Here is a 16,124-nt window from a genome sequence, read left to right as displayed (position 1 = left end):
ACCTGACGGGAGGATTCCTAGCTGGAGAGAGCCGCGGCACGCTGGCAGCGCTGCCGGCAGCGCTCACGGGACCAGCGCAGCTCTCGGGAGCCGCAGCTCGCCCGCAGCTCGCAGACATAAATGCAAGCCTGTCAAAAATTCACTGTCTGCTGCTGCCAAGCAGGTTCCAGCCCATTATCTGCTGCCTTTTATGCCTTGTCATAAAAGTACAAAAGTTAATTTAACAGCATATTAAAAACTAAGAATAAGATTGTCTCATTTTCCTTTAACAGCTGCAATTGCATCCTTTTGGGAACTGCTTGGTGGAGAAGATGAATTTTCAGGTTTTACTGCCTCACATTTCTCCTGATGTACATACAGCGATTTCCTGTAACAAAATCATCAGATACTATTTTTTTGTTCTGCTCTGAACATTTTGGGCCATCTAGGTACTCCACTGCAGGTGGAGACCTGCAAAACACCTGCCAAAAAATCCAACCTCAAGCAGTGAATGAAACGTTTGAGGATGTGACAGGAGCAGGACAGCGAGGGGCTGAAGCAAAGCTCTGTTTTGCCCGAGTTTGGCACAGTTACACCGTTTGGGTGAGCAGAGGAGGCTTTGAGCGAGGCAGCCCGGCAGGGATGAACAGCCTGCAGAGCTCCAGAGGGGACTTGGCCAGGCTGGCTGCAGCTGAGGAGGCTCGAGGATGGGGTCAGAGCCCTCCCCTCAGCTCCTCAGAGCAGCCCCAGCTGCCTCGGGGTCACTGGGGAGAGAGCAAACCAAACAGCCCTGCAGGAAAAGCCTGGAGAACAGCCAGCACTGCTTTGCCAGAGATCAGCTGCTGGCTGGGAGGGAAGGGAGAGATCTGGTGAGGAGCTGGCCTGAGGAAGGCACCAGCTAATGACAATCCGGGACAAAGGGATGCACTGCTGGCCACGGCTCTGGAGCCACCCGTGTGCTCTGCTCAGCACAGAGAGCTCCCAGCTCCCTGGGAAAGGCAGCACTGAGCCCTGCTGGCTGCAGGAACCCCACAGGAACCCCGCAGGAACCCTGCAGAAACCTCACAGGAACCCCACAGGAACCCAGCAGGAACCCCGCAGGAACCCCGCAGGAACCCCGCAGGAACCTCACAGGAACCTCACAGGAACCCCACAGGAACCCCACAGGAACCCCGCAGGAACCCCACAGGAACCTCACAGGAACCCTGCAGGAACCCCACAGGAACCCCACAGGAACCCCACAGGAACCTCACAGGAACCCCACAGGAACCTCACAGGAACCCCACAGGAACCCTGCAGGAACCCTGGCACAGAGCCCCTGGATAACCTCCGCCAGGACCTGTGCTCTGCTGAGCATCCAGCTGTGCCAGAGGAGCTCACAGGGAGCTCCTGCTGCTGCCCACTGACCTCCAGCTCCCTGCCCACGCCGGGGGAGAAGCCATTCCTGAGCTCCTGCTGCCCACTGACCTCCAGCTCCCTGCCCACACCAGGAGAGAAGCCATTCCTGCTCACACCCATCCAGCTGTGCCAGAGGAGCTCACAGGGAGCTCCTGCTGCCCACTGACCTCCAGCTCCCTGCCCAGGCTGGGGGAGAAGCCATTCCTGCTCACACCCATGCAGCTGCCCACACCACACATCTCCTCAGGACATGCTCCATGGAGAGGCAGCGAGGGAAGCTGGAGTTGTTTCATCTCAGGACATGCTCCATGGAGAGGCAGCGAGGGAAGCTGGAGTTGTTTCATCTCAGGACATGCTCCATGGAGAGGCAGCGAGGGAAGCTGGAGCTGTCTCCTGGCGAGTTCAGCCCAACAAAAACCCCCTGGCACAGTTGGCTGCTGCTGTCCTTGCAGAGGGGAGGAACCATCGCTCAGGACGGATGGTCTCGAGGTGCAGAATTACATATTGGAAGCAAACTACATTTGTATAAATCAGGGTTTCCATCCTTTTATTTGCACTACTAGCTAGAGAGAAAGCATACATGTCGTATCTGTCATACAGCTGATACATGTGCATGTTCTTCTACCGTAATTCTCTATACAAAGTCATTGCCAGTTGATTCGGTCACCGATGGCTTAGGGCAGAAAATAACCAGAGGTATAAAAACAGGTTTGCCATCTTGCCCTGAGTGGAAACCGCGAACAGTACAAAACTCAGTCCTACACTGACATGATTTCATGGTCTGTGCCAGTAAAAACAGTCATGCAAATTTCCCTGCGATACCTGGTGAGGGTAGCTGCACCTCACCGGATTTACCTGCAGTACCTGATAAGGGTTTTTTGGAAAACTGACAGAAGGCAGCAGTAATTATGGAAATACACTTCTGCCGTTAGGTACTCATGATGCAGTTTCATGGCAGCTTTGCAGGCTGGGTGTTTCGCGTTAAACCGAGCGCCAGCACTGAAAGTATCCACTTCCTTTAGTGTTTTAAAACTCACGTGGCTACATAAATAAAAATCTAGGATATCTTTTTTTTCAACACAAGTGAAGTTTTTGATGAATGCCAACAATGTATGTGTCATCCCCTCACTTTTTGGCAGTTGCTAGGCTTTAACCTGGAAAAATCATAACATGATCATCAGCAAAATAGAGAAGTCCTCTGATAACTACTGCTCCCTAAACAGAATATCACAAATCAGTTGGAATTTTAAAGTCGCTCTAAGGTAAATGTTTTTAACTACTAGAAGGAATTTTCAGATATAAATATATATATAATATATATTCTGCATACAAAAGGCTCCCGTGAGGCTGGTCACCAAGATGCCATCATAGAGAAGGAGAGTTTCAAAGGGAACAAACCCAACACTGTCAAGTCTCTATACAGCGTTTACCTTCCACTTCAAGCCCCGTATTACAGCCATTGAGTTCTGAGAGTAACTGAAATCCAAATTCTGCACGTTCAGTTTCCTTCTGCTAAGAGCAAGGCGGCAAACACATTTTTAACACCTGTTTTTAGGAGATTAAGCAGAACGAAAGTAGAGTATCTCTGAGGTTATAAACAGAACCGTATTTTACAGCGCAGCCTCCTCACGGCACGGCAGGGCAGGGCAGGGCAGGGCGGGTCAGTCCAGGGGCTGCGGGTCTGCGATGGGCATGGTGTGCAGCACCTCGTCCAGCAGCTGCAGCGCGCGGTGCAGGTGGATCTCGATCCAGCACGGCGTCTCCTTGATGCTCTGCCGCGGGTAGTCGGGGCCCCAGCCCTTCACAAAGCTCATCCTGAGAATGCACAGCCGCCGAAGGTCGTCCACGCCGATGCCGGCCGCCGCTGACAGGCCTGAGGGATGGAGGGGACAGGAGGGGACAGGATAGGAGAGGACAGGAGAGGACAGGAGAGGAGAGAAGAGGAGGCTGGTGAGTGCTCAGCGTGCTGCACAGCTGCCCCGCAGGCACTGCTGCACACACAGCTCCCTGCTCCAGCCCACCCTGACACAGCTCCGCTGCAATCAGTGCCCCTGCACTCCTCACAACAGTGCTGTTCTCACCGTTCTGCAGCCCTGCAAGGCTGCTGAGGCACAAAACTCCCTCTGAGCAGAACCACAGTGCCCCGGGTTGGGAGGAACCTTCAGAGCTCATGCTGTCCAACCACTGCCCAGTCCACTGTCCAGGCTGCTCCAAGCCCCAATGTCCAGCCTGGCGTTGGACACTCCAGGGATCCAGGGGCATCCCAGCTGCTCTGGGAATTCCATCCCAGCCCTCACCACCCTCCCAGCCAGGAATTCCTTCCCAATATCCCACCTAGCCCTGCCCAAGGCAGATGGGATGAAACCCAAATGCTTTACGTGATACAGGGCAGGTAAACCACTCAGGGGATGCAGTCAAAACCACCCATTTCTGAGGTTTGCCAAACGCTGCATTTGCAGGGTGAGAGCTCAGGCTGGGCACCTGCGGGGAGCTGGATTAACAAACAGCACCAATCGCAGCTGATACAACAAAAGGTAAACACAGCTGGCAAACGTCTAATCACGAGTATGGCTGAGACAAAGAAGTTAAACATGCCCCAAAATGCCTTCAACAATCTGCAGGACAGCTGCAAAGAGCCACACAGCAACACAGGCAATCCTGCGGCACACAAAGCAGCCTGAGACACGTGAGCTCTTAACACTTCCAAAAGTTCTTAGGAACAATTTAAAGAATCCAGAACCTAGAAACTGAGAATACACCAGCCCAGGATAACCATAAATAAATAAATAAATAAATAGAGAGGAAAACCAGCGTCAGTCCTCCTCAAGGACCTCAGTAGTAGCTGCTCCTACACCTGGTCAAGGACTTTGCTGCCCAGTAATCCCCGTTGTTTTGAGTAACAATTTCACGAGCTTAGATACAAAGATCATTTTTCAAGCTGTGTCGGAGCAGCCAGAAATACCTCAGTTTAAAGGAACAGTGTTACATTATTCCACCTCGCACAGAACAAGAGCTGTGCAGGACAACCAGCAGCCATGGGACATGCGACATTCCCTGGAGACCAGGGAGTGGAGTGGCGTGTGGGACAGGGACAAAGTTACCTACACTGACAGTGGGACAGGGACAGAGCTACCTACACTGACAGTGGGACAGGGACAGAGTTACCTACACTGACAGTGGGACAGGGACAGAGTTACCTACAGTGAGAATGGGACAGGGACAGTTACCTACACTGACAGTGGGACAGGGACAGAGTTACCTACAGTGAGAATGGGACAGGGACAGTTACCTACACTGACAGTGGGACAGGGACAGAGTCACCTACACTGACAGTGGGACAGGGACAGAGCTACCTACACTGACAGTGGGACAGGGACAGAGTCACCTACACTGACAGTGGGACAGGGACAGAGCTACCTACACGGACAGTGGGACAGGGACAGAGTCACCTACACTGACAGTGGGACAGGGACAGAGCTACCTACAGTGACAGTGGGACAGGGACAGAGTTACCTACAGTGAGAATGGGACAGGGATAGAATTACCTACACGGACAGTGGGACAGGGACAGAGCTACCTACACTAACAGTGGGACAGGGACAGTTACCTACAGTGACAGTGGGACAGGGACAGAGCTACCTACAGTGAGAGTGGGACAGGGACAGAGTTACCTACATGAATGGGACAGGGAAGTACCTACACGACAGTGGGAGGGACAGAGCTACCTACACTAACAGTGGGACAGGGACAGTTACCTACAGTGACAGTGGGACAGGGACAGAGCTACCTACAGTGAGAGTGGGACAGGGACAGAGTTACCTACACTGACAGTGGGACAGGGACAGAGCTACCTACACTGACAGTGGGATGGGGACAGAGCTACCTGCAGTAACAGTGGGACAGGGACAGAGCTACCTACACTGACAGTGGGATGGGGACAGAGCTACCTACAGTAACAGTGGGACAGGGATAGGATTACCTACACGGACAGTGGGACAGGGACAGTTACCTGCAGTGACAGTGGGGTGTGGGACAGCAACAGGAACAGGAACACAGCTGCAGCTGGTGCTGCTGCCCTGGTCCCAGCCCGTGTCCCACCAGAGGGAGGGAGGGAAGGCAGAAGTTAGGGAGGCAGCAGGCAGGAGGGAGCAGCAGTACTCACTGATGGCAGGGGCGATGCCCCCCACGGATCCCGGCCCCGGGATGTTGCCAGCCACGGCGGCAGCCTGGGCGGCGGCGGCAGCCTGGGCCGTGGCTGCCTGCTGCTGCATCTGGCGGTGGCACTGCCGCAGGTCAAACACCTGCAGGGACACCAGCAGCACGGGTCACACGCAGCCCGACACAGGGATCCTGCCCCCAGCCCCAGCCCCACACCCTGCCCCCAGCCCCAGCCCCACACCCTGCACACCCTGCGGTAAAGCAAACCCTCCCGACTGCGTTACTTTCTAACAGAAATAATCCACTGAAGGCTCTCAGAGATCCTGCTCACCATGTCACCACATGGCAATACCAACACCTGCCTAAAGCTGTGCCATGTGTGGATCACAGCCTGAAGGATGCTGCAGGCAGGTTAAATCCCAGCTTTCTTGTTAAATACCAGGATTTCCAGAAAAACAGGCATATGAATAAAAAAGCCAGCAAGTCCCACTTTACTTTACTGAAGTATGACAGTCCCTCTGAAAGAAACACCAGTAACTGACAGGGCCGAGGCTGCAGGCTTCAGGCTGGTGGCATTTTGTATCTTTGCCATCACCAAGCACTCCTTGCCACTGACATATCCTCTGGACTGTTTTCATATCAGAAAGCTCATACACACAGGCTGTGGGGTTTCCTTCACCTCAACTGCACAACTGCCTGCAACACTGATGCTTAAAAATAAACCCTGCAAACTTCAAGCAGTTTAATGCAAGACTGGTTTTTTATGTGTGACTTGTCCTGCACAAAGTATCAAGTCAGTCCAAGTAAGAATCTCCTCAGAATGATTTGTTTCCATGAAACTTCCCCTGACCTCTGGATCACTTCATGCTCTTGACACTTTAACACATGGCTTATACTTCTGCTGCTTTTATATTTACTTTCACAACTGTGCTTTTTTAGCAGAAAAGAAACAGATAACCTACACTAGAAATTTTAGCTGCAGTTAATTTAAACCTGTTAGGCTAAAAATACAAATAACTGCTATAACATTGTTTGTGACGAAGTACAAAATTAATTACTTCCATGGCACGCAGATGACACTTTGAGTTCAGAGCTGTTTTTAGAAGTCATCTCCAAGTGCCTTGCCGATGGAAACGGCTGGGGTGTTTGAAGGCAGAGCTGTGCCCAAGGCTTGTTTCTGTGCCCCAGCACAGGCAGGCTGCCCGGGGCTGCACTCACCTTGATGTAGGCGCTGGGGTAGATCTTGTGCACAGCGTCCCCCGGGGCTCGGCCAGCCTCCCTGTCCAGGTAGTAGCTCTGCACGAACACGGCGTGGTCGCTGAGGCACCTCACCCACACGTCACCCTCGCCCTTGCACTCCAGCTGCACGCCCTTGCCGATGTGCAACCTGCAGGGACACACACCTTACAAGTTCTGTGTAACTTTAGTCTAAGGGTTGGTTTGTCTTCACCCCGGGGAGAGGAGTTTTAGGTTTCTCTCCAGGCCATTGCTCTACCAGGTGAGGTGTGATGGACTCAGCAGATCAACAGGCTGGAGGAACCCAAAGCTAAAGAGCTCTCAGCAGAACATCAGCAGCCAGCAGTGGCTATCTACAAACAGCTACCCCAGAGCACCTCCAGCAGGGCTGAAGACATCTGGGCAGGAAAGGACTGAGAGGAGAATTGGAGAATGAAAAATCTAATGAACATCAGAGGTGAGGAGATTCAGATCCAATGGGAAACTGAATACTGGGGGTTTGCTCAGCTCTAGCCCAATGAACACTGACCCAATATATTTCTATGTATTTTGACTGTATAAAATATCTGAAAAATTAGTAAAATCATGTATCCTGGAATGATTCTCTGTGCACAGCCGGGCAGTGTGTGGATGAGATGATTTCTGTGGTACATCCTGGCCAGATAATAAAGCAATGCCTTGACTGTCTAACACTGAACTCGCTGCTGGAGGGTTTTGTTTTTCCCGCAGTTCCGGTGACAAGTGCCCCCTGCACATTTACAGAGAACAAAGCAGAGCTGCCAGCTCACACACACCTGCAGCACCTGCACTGCCACTTGAAATGGCATTATTGTTTGAGGTGTAAGCTGTATTTACGTGACTCTGTAAAGCAAAACCCACCTGTGACCTGTGTGAGGATCTGTGGGAACACAGAACACCTGACTAGCTGCTGCCACACTCACTGCCAACACAGCTGGGACACCAAACACTCAGCTCTCCCCAGAAGCATCAAGTGCCACGAGCACTTTTTTACAAAAAGTCACTCAGGAACACACACAGAGCCACACTTCAGTGAACTGTGAGTTTGTTTGGATGGCACCACGGCGATCCAACACTTTGATTGTCACAGTGTGACATTTCTGGAGATGTGGAATCATTTTCTTCCATCTCCTTTCAAAGAGGGGAAAAAAAAAAAGCTGCAGGATTGCTTCAGTTCTCTGCGCTTCCACTTCAAAGGCCAGAACATGCACGGTGAGAAGGAATGAAAACCAACAACTCTCCATCAACCTTCCTTAGCTCCTCTGACAAATCTATATCAGAGCTGTTCTCACATCGCGCTGTGGTGTGGAGAGCCGGCATTCAGCCTGCATACATAATGGCAGAGCTGCTAATTTTATCCCCGAGGAGCAGCCCTGGAAGCAAAGAAAGGCAATTGCTACAAACCCTGCAGGGCTTTGTCACACGAGTGGCCCAGAAAAATACACTCCGAGACGGTTCAGTTCAGACAGACAGACCCCACTTGACACTGGAAGGGAGGAAACACGCTGAGCACAACACGCTGTGCAGTCCCACAGCCAGCCAGCCCTGGGGAATACCTTGCTCTCTCGATGGCTTCTGTTCTGTGCACGTTGGACAGCTGGCCCAGGCAGAAACGGTCTCCTCCTGAGGGATCCACGTACCCATCCACAGTGACAATGGGACAGCTGGAAGGGACCTTAAATGTCTCCCCGACTTGCACGTCCATTTCAAAGTACGCGATGGAACACCAGTACTCTGGGGCTGAACGACAGACAATTAACTGGCTGAAAGGCACAAAGAACCTGCAAAACCATTGCAATCCATTCTGCAGCTGCATTTGTCATGCAGAGGAGAGGCCCTCATAGACAAAGACGTGTCTGCCAGCCCAGAAACACGCTGCATGCTACGGCAAACATGGCTTGTTTTCATCTGAGCACACACCAGCGCTCGAGGGTTTTGTTCTGAGGATCTCACAAGTTTGTAATTCCAGTCAGATTTTACAAGCCATCTGCATTCCCGCAGTCCAGGGCTGCAGCTCTGGCACGCAGCAGTACCCATGTGGCTCTGCAGGGACCACAGCAATCCCTGCCCAGGTGCAGCAGGGCTCCCCAGCCTCCTGCAGAGCACACCGGACTGGGAAAGGACACAGGAACGAGCATCAGAGACCTCACACTGGTCCTGTCTGCACAGCCTCAGGGACAGCAGAAAACCAGGGAGCACAGCCCAGGGAGCAGAACAAAATGGCATGTTCTGAAGGCAAAGAGGTGCCTTTCAACAGCTTTCATGTATTTGAAAAAGAAAATCTGGCTACAAAGGAAAGATGGCAACAGGAACAATCTACCTTGTGAGGAAAGAAGCCTAAGGCACTGCACTGAAATCCAAACACTGTGGTAAGCAGTGAAACCTGACAAAGCACACAGGGTGGTGGTGCACGAGTGTCAGTTACTTGTGTGCCACCTGGGAGCAGCTGGCCTGTCAACCCCTCTGGCTGTTGCGTGTGACAGTTTCTGTGTTTAGACACCCAAAACCTGGAGCTGCCCTGAGCTCAAGGCACTGTGGGTTCTGGGGAGCTCAGCACCTGTGCTGACTGTGAGGATCCTTTTCTGCAAGGGGGTAGCACAGCTGGGATCTGCTCGTTGGGAGCACAGAAAAACCATGGAATCTCAAAAGGATTCGGGTTGGAAGGGACCTTGGAGCTCATCTCATTCCAAACCCTGCCATGGCAGGAACACCTTCCACTGTCCCAGGGTGCCCCAGCCTGGCCTGGGACACTGCCAGGGATCCAGGGGCAGCCACAGCTTCTCTGGGCACCCTGTGCCAGGGCCTCACCACCCTCACAGGAACAATTCCTAATTCCCAACAGCCCATCTCACAGTCCCTCAGTAAGCCATTCTCCCTCGTCCTGGTGCTCCAGCAGCACCACAGAGCACTCAGAGCAGTCAGAGCTGAAGGAGGAATGACAGAACCTAAATACAACATCCTGACAAGCCAGGGGAGCAGAGCTCTCCCAGCACCCGAGTGACACTCATCCTGTACCAACAGCACACCTGCTTGCCTTAGGAAACTGCTCTGGCTTCCTCAGAAAATAATAAACCAAGATGCCTCAATTCCTTTGAGGTTTTTTACCTTCAAATAAACACTCCTGTCTGTGAGGACTCAGATGAAAACAATAGGGTGAAAGAGATACTAAACAATGTGGAATAAAATTCAGCTACAGTTAAGTTCACCCAGCAGTTATCACAATGGCATTCCTGGCACTGCTTTACTAACTGAACAAGAAACACGTTTAACTTTCAGGCTTTTCAACTAGGTAGCTCTGGCTCTGCAGACAAGTGTTACTGTTGTCACAAACAGAATTCCACCTGGCATGGGCAGTGAGACCAGAACCTCTCATTCCATGCAGTGCTACATCCAGAGAGAACCCGGAGCTTCCAGCCAAGGGCCACAGAGGGACAGCAGGGACAGCAGGGACAGCAGGGACAGGAGGGACAGGAGGGACAGGAGGGACAGGAGGGACAGGAGGGACAGGAGGGACAGGAGGGACAGCACTTCTGCTCAAGGTGTAGGGCTGTGATGACTGAGACTCTGCAGAGCTTCCAGCCAAGGGCCACTATGGGACAGGAGGGACAGGAGGGACAGGAGGGACAGTACCTTTGCTCAAGGTGTGTGGCTGTGACGACTGACTGAGACTCTGCAGAGCTTCCAGCCAAGGGCCACAGAGGGACAGCAGGGACAGGAGGGACAGGAGGGACAGCAGGGACAGGAGGGACAGGAGGGACAGGAGGGACAGCACCTCTGCTCAAGGTGTGTGGCTGTAATGACTGACTCTGAGACTCTGCAGAGCTTCCAGCCAAGGGCCACAGAGGGACAGCAGGGACAGCAGGGACAGGAGGGACAGGAGGGACAGCACTTTTGCTCAAGGTGTGTGGCTGTGATGATTGAGACTGTGCAGAGCTTCCAGCCAAGGGCCACAGAGGGACAGCAGGGACAGGAGGGACAGCTCCTCTGCTCAAGGTGTGTGGCTGTGACGACTGACTGAGACTCTGCAGAGCTTCCAGCCAAGGGCCACAGAGGGACAGCAGGGACAGCAGGGACAGCAGGGACAGGAGGGACAGCACCTCTGCTCAAGGTGTGTGGCTGTGATGATTGAGACTCTGCAGAGCTTCCAGCCAAGGGTCACTATGGGACAGGAGGGACAGCAGGGACAGCAGGGACAGCTCCTCTGCTCAAGGTGTGTGGCTGTGATGGCTGACTGACTGCAGGTGGGTCTCAGAGGGGTCTGGTGTCACCTGAGCTCCAGGACGCTCTGAGCAGGCACAAAGTACACCCATGGGCTCAGGGCAGAGGCTGGGATCAGGACAAGCAGGAGTCAGAGCCCCTGGCAGGCAGCAGCCAGGGCTGAGGTGAGGGCTGCAGGGCTCATCTCAGGGATCTGAACTGAACTCTGTTCACAGCTGTGTCCCCATTCCCACAGACACGCCAACCCAAAACAAGAGCTATCACAACAAGGTTCCTCTCCTGTCTCACAGTATCAGCACATCCCTCTCACAACAGCACATTTCAGGGTTTTACTCACCAGGATGATTGGATATAGGAGGCTGGAATGCAAGTTCATTGTGAACTGGCCCTTTAAAAGAAAACATGCAAATTGTTTCACATGAGCAAAAATAAGGTTTTCTTTCCCAAACTGCCTTGCTATGAAATCACACTTCATCAGCTTCATCAATCACACAAGTCGCCCAGCATGCTGTGGACTTGATCATGAGAAACAAGCACTAAAGACAGAAAAAAGCCCCAGAGAACATGTTTTCTAAGGAGAAATAAACTGAATACAATCTTGTTATCAGATTGCTCTCTCCCCTTTATGAGCTAGGTTCCCAAGAGGCAGCAGAGAACAGGGACGGAAGACTTAAACATTTATAAGTATTGTAAGTAACAGCAGCTTTTGCAACAAGATGTCATCGGGAGGTGTCAAAACACCAACTTCGGCAAGTGATAAACGGCAGCAGCCGAGAAAAGCTCAGTGTGGCACCAGCAGCCACTCAGATATGAATTCTGGAGACACACATGCACTCAGAAACACCCTCAGAGTACCTACAGCGCCACCAGCGCTTTTTACAGCCTGCTATTCCTGACAAATAATAACACAGCTGCAGGGGGATCCTAACAGAATGTAGTAATCAATCTCAATGTTTGTGTCTAAACCACAGTTTTACTAATAAAGACAGGCTGAAAAGTTATTCTGAGGTTAATTTATGATATACTCTCCCCTCCATTAACAACCACTGCTGCACACAGGTGATCTACATTAGAATATATATTCTACCACAGAAAATATACTATATATTCTACTATAGAATTTATATTATATATTCTAATATAGGGAACATTCTAAAATAAAGAAACTGTTATAAAAATAAAGAGCTATTATAGTTTTTTGCCACAAAATTTAGAAATCTTTTATTTACGTTGGAGTTTTTTTCCACTACGCTCTCATAATGCATTTACTGTGCTACACTCCTACAACAGAAGCTTGACTTTTTTCCCTTCCCACCTCCTGTGTCTTACAGTAATAGACAGCAGTCTTATTTCACAGATGAGAAAGGTTTTCAGGTTTGTGTGCCAGTGCCAGTGAACTGACAGGTCCTTTACTGCACAAGGCTTCACTAGGTGGGCATGGACATCACCCAAAGCTCAGGGTGACTTCAGAATCTCTAAAACATGAGACCAGGCGAGAATTTCCAGGTTTTGAAAGAAAGAGATATTTGAACAGCACACTGTGAATCAGGTTCCTTTTCTGCAAGGGCAATGCTCACTCCAAGGTGGCAAAGCTCCAGCAGCGAGGTGCAGAGAGGAAATGCTGTTTTTGTCAGGTGTGGGGTGGCTGTGACACTGATGGCATCAGCACAGCTATCTGAGTTTGGTCAGGCTGTGACACTGATGGCATCAGCATAGCTATCTGAGTTTGGTCAGGCTGTGACACTGATGGCATCAGCATAGCTATCTGAGTTTGGTCAGGCTGTGACACTGATGGCATCAGCATAGCTATCTGAGTTTGGTCAGGCTGTGACACTGATGGCATCAGCACAGCTATCTGAGTTTGGTCAGGCTGTGACACTGATGGCATCAGCATAGCTATCTGAGTTTGGTCAGGCTGTGACACTGATGGCATCAGTGCTGTATCTGAGTTTGGTCAGGCTGTGACACTGATGGCATCAGTGCTGTATCTGAGTTTGGTCAGGCTGTGACACTGATGGCATCAGTGCAGCTGTCAGTTTGGTCAGGCTGTGACACTGATGGCATCACTGCTGTATCTGGGTTTGGTCAGGCTGTGACACTGGTGGTCTCTGCTGTTTGGTTTGGTCAGGCTGTGACAATGGCATCATATCTGAGTTTGGTCAGGCTGTGACACTGATGGCATCACTGCTGTATCTGGGTTTGGTCAGGCTGTGACACTGATGGCATCACTGCTGTATCTGAGTTTGGTCAGGCTGTGACACTGATGGCATCACTGCTGTATCTGGGTTTGGTCAGGCTGTGACACTGATGGCATCACTGCTGTATCTGAGTTTGGTCAGGCTGTGACACTGATGGCATCACTGCTGTATCTGGGTTTGGTCAGGCTGTGACACTGATGGCATCACTGCTGTATCTGGGTTTGGTCAGGCTGTGACACTGATGGCATCAGCACAGCTATCTGAGTTTGGTCAGGCATGGTGTGGCTGTGACACCGATGGCATCAGTGCAGCTGTCAGTTTGGTCAGCCTGTGACACCGATGGCATCACCACAGCTGTGTGAGCTCCTGATCTCTGCTGCTCCCTCAGGTAGAGCCCACCCCATTTTCGCTGCCCCAACAGACTGACGCCACCCTGCTGGTTTGTCACCAGAATCAAAGGGTCTGAGCGACTGACCCTAAATGGCTGATTGACCCTAAAGGGTTGATTGACCCTAAATGACTGACTCACCCTAACTGATTGATTGACACCAAATGACTGACTGACCCCAATGACTGACCGACCCCCAATGACTGTCTGACCCCAGTGACTGACTGACCCCAATGACTGACTGACCCTAACTGACTGACTGACCCTGACTGACTGACCCTAACTGACTGACTGACCCCCAGTGACTGACTGACCCCCAGTGACTGACCGACCCTAACTGACTGACTGACCCTAACTGACTGACTGACCCCAGTGACTGACAGACCCCCAGTGACTGACTGACCCCCAATGACTGACCGACCCCAATGACTGACCGACCCCAATGACTGACTGACCCCAATGACTGACTGACCCCCAATGACTGACTGACCCCCAGTGACTGACTGACCCCCAGTGACTGACTGACCCCCAATGACTGATTGACCCCAGCGACTGACTGACCCTAACTGACTGACCCCAGTGACTGACTGACCCCCAATGACTGACTGACCCCAATGACTGACTGACCCTGACTGACTGACCCCAGTGACTGACCGACCCCAGTGACTGACTGACCCCAGTGACTGACTGACCCCAGTGACTGACCGACCCCAATGACTGACTGACCCCCAGTGACTGACTGACCCCAATGACTGACTGACCCCAATGACTGACTGACCCCAGTGACTGACCGACCCCAGTGACTGACCGACCCCAGTGACTGACTGACCCCAGTGACTGACTGACCCCAGTGACTGACCGACCCCAATGACTGACTGACCCCCAGTGACTGACTGACCCTAACTGACTGACTGACCCCAGTGACTGACTGACCCCAGTGACTGACTGACCCCAATGACTGACCGACCCCAGTGACTGACCGACCCTAACTGACTGACCGACCCCAGTGACTGACCAACCCCAGTGACTGACCGACCCCCGTGGCCAGCAGCGAGCGGAGCGGAGCCCCGCGGCGCAGAGTGCTTACAGTAGTGCCCGGGGTGCATGGGGGGGTGGTGCTGCAGGTGGCCGTTCTGGTGGTGTGGGATGCTGGGCGTGTAGGCGGCCGTCCGGCTCCCCGTCCAGGTGGTCGTGCTGTCTGAAAGAAAGACCAACGCGCCGTGGGTCTCACGGCAGCCCTCCCGCCGCGCCCTGCCAGCCTCTGTTCTCCTGAGCCAACGTCGGGAAGCTGCGATTAGGAGCTAAGGAGAGTGCACGATGTGAATACTCACTGTGGTGGTAAGTGGCTGGCTGAGCTGTGAACCCATTCTGCTGAGTTCCTGGCTGAGGCCCTGAAGCAATCTGTAAGAGTCCATCACTATGGCTACCTGTCAATATACTGGTCGGTTGACCTGGTAAAAGAACACACTACCTATTCATGAACGTTCCAAAATTTTGATTAAGAAGAGCTCAGCACTACTGGGTAGGAAAATACACCCCACTAAGGGCACTGCAATACACAGCTCCCACAAGTTTGGTTTCAGTATTTTTTCCACCCGCCAGAGTGTCTCAGGAAACTCGAAGCAAATGCTCTGCCTCAGATAATTTTGACTCTGACACCCTCACCAGTTCAGGAGTAGCAGTATGCAGAGAACTCTGTTTATCAACCACACTTCTGCTTTGGTCACATCTCATTTTTCAGATTGAACGGAAAGCAGGAGAGATGTCACAATTTTTACTGGGTGACATAACTGGGACATGTTTGGTGTGGATCCAAACAGGCCAACAGCAGGTCCAAATAAGCTGCTTGTTTTCACCATGTTTTAACTACTGTTCCTAAGGAGGACACTCACTGAAATTCACGTTCCTACAAAACATTCTGAACAGTATCTTATTTTTATAAACACTGCTTCAGTAGAGCTGCATACATCACTGGACTCAGAAAGTCCCTGCTGCTTTTTCTTTTTTTTTTTCCCAAATAAATATTTCAAGAATTGTCTAAGATTAATAGTAAAACTACATGCACTTTAGAACAGGTGAACAGAATCTGACTTTGCAAGGCTTCAGCTCAGCCATTAACACTAAACTTATCAACAGTTTCACAATTGCACTCTCAAACTGGTGTGGCTAGCAGAATTTAACACGTTGAGAACTTGAATTACAACATAAAAATGAACTTTTTTTTTAATGTCCACTTGCCTCCAACAATTATAGCACTGATGAGAAAAAGCTGCTGACTATAAACCATGGTGCAAAGGCAGTTAAACTAACTATCCATATCCTTTTCATCTCTGCTGGAGACAAACACAGACACAGTGTTTCAGCTTGGCTGAACCACCATCAGTTTTAGCCAGAAGTGGTCAGCTGAAATTAACGAGCATTATCAAGACACCGTGCCACTGTAATTCAAATCTGCTGCGGAAATCAGGGACAATCACACACGTTTCAGGTGAAACCCTCCAACCCTGGTGGTTTCCCTGCCCTTGGGCTGC

General features: G+C 51.5%; 1 protein-coding gene across 2 annotated transcripts in view; it reads right to left on the bottom strand.

The window, feature by feature from the left end:
• Positions 1-1,897: 1,897 nt before the first annotated feature.
• The window catches only part of SMAD4 (SMAD family member 4), a 31,410-nt gene continuing 17,183 nt past the window's right edge, over positions 1,898-16,124 (bottom strand). Inside the window, exons 6-12 of one of the 2 annotated variants that reach the window (XM_085043844.1) lie at positions 14,925-15,044; positions 14,681-14,791; positions 11,345-11,395; positions 8,346-8,529; positions 6,754-6,922; positions 5,540-5,678; positions 1,898-3,250 (exon numbers count right to left, since the gene is read on the bottom strand). In XM_085043844.1, the coding sequence (XP_084899970.1) occupies positions 3,039-3,250; positions 5,540-5,678; positions 6,754-6,922; positions 8,346-8,529; positions 11,345-11,395; positions 14,681-14,791; positions 14,925-15,044 (986 nt within the window). In that variant the 3' untranslated portion in view covers positions 1,898-3,038. The remainder of the gene's footprint in view (positions 3,251-5,539; positions 5,679-6,753; positions 6,923-8,345; positions 8,530-11,344; positions 11,396-14,680; positions 14,792-14,924; positions 15,045-16,124) is intronic. The other variant, XM_085043845.1, reaches the window with a different exon arrangement.

The sequence above is a fragment of the Lichenostomus cassidix genome, chromosome Z, assembly GCF_008360975.1.
Source record: "Lichenostomus cassidix isolate B80296 chromosome Z, HeHo_3.0, whole genome shotgun sequence".
NCBI classification, from domain to species: domain Eukaryota; kingdom Metazoa; phylum Chordata; class Aves; order Passeriformes; family Meliphagidae; genus Lichenostomus; species Lichenostomus cassidix.
This window is presented reverse-complemented; position numbering and strand designations above follow the sequence as displayed.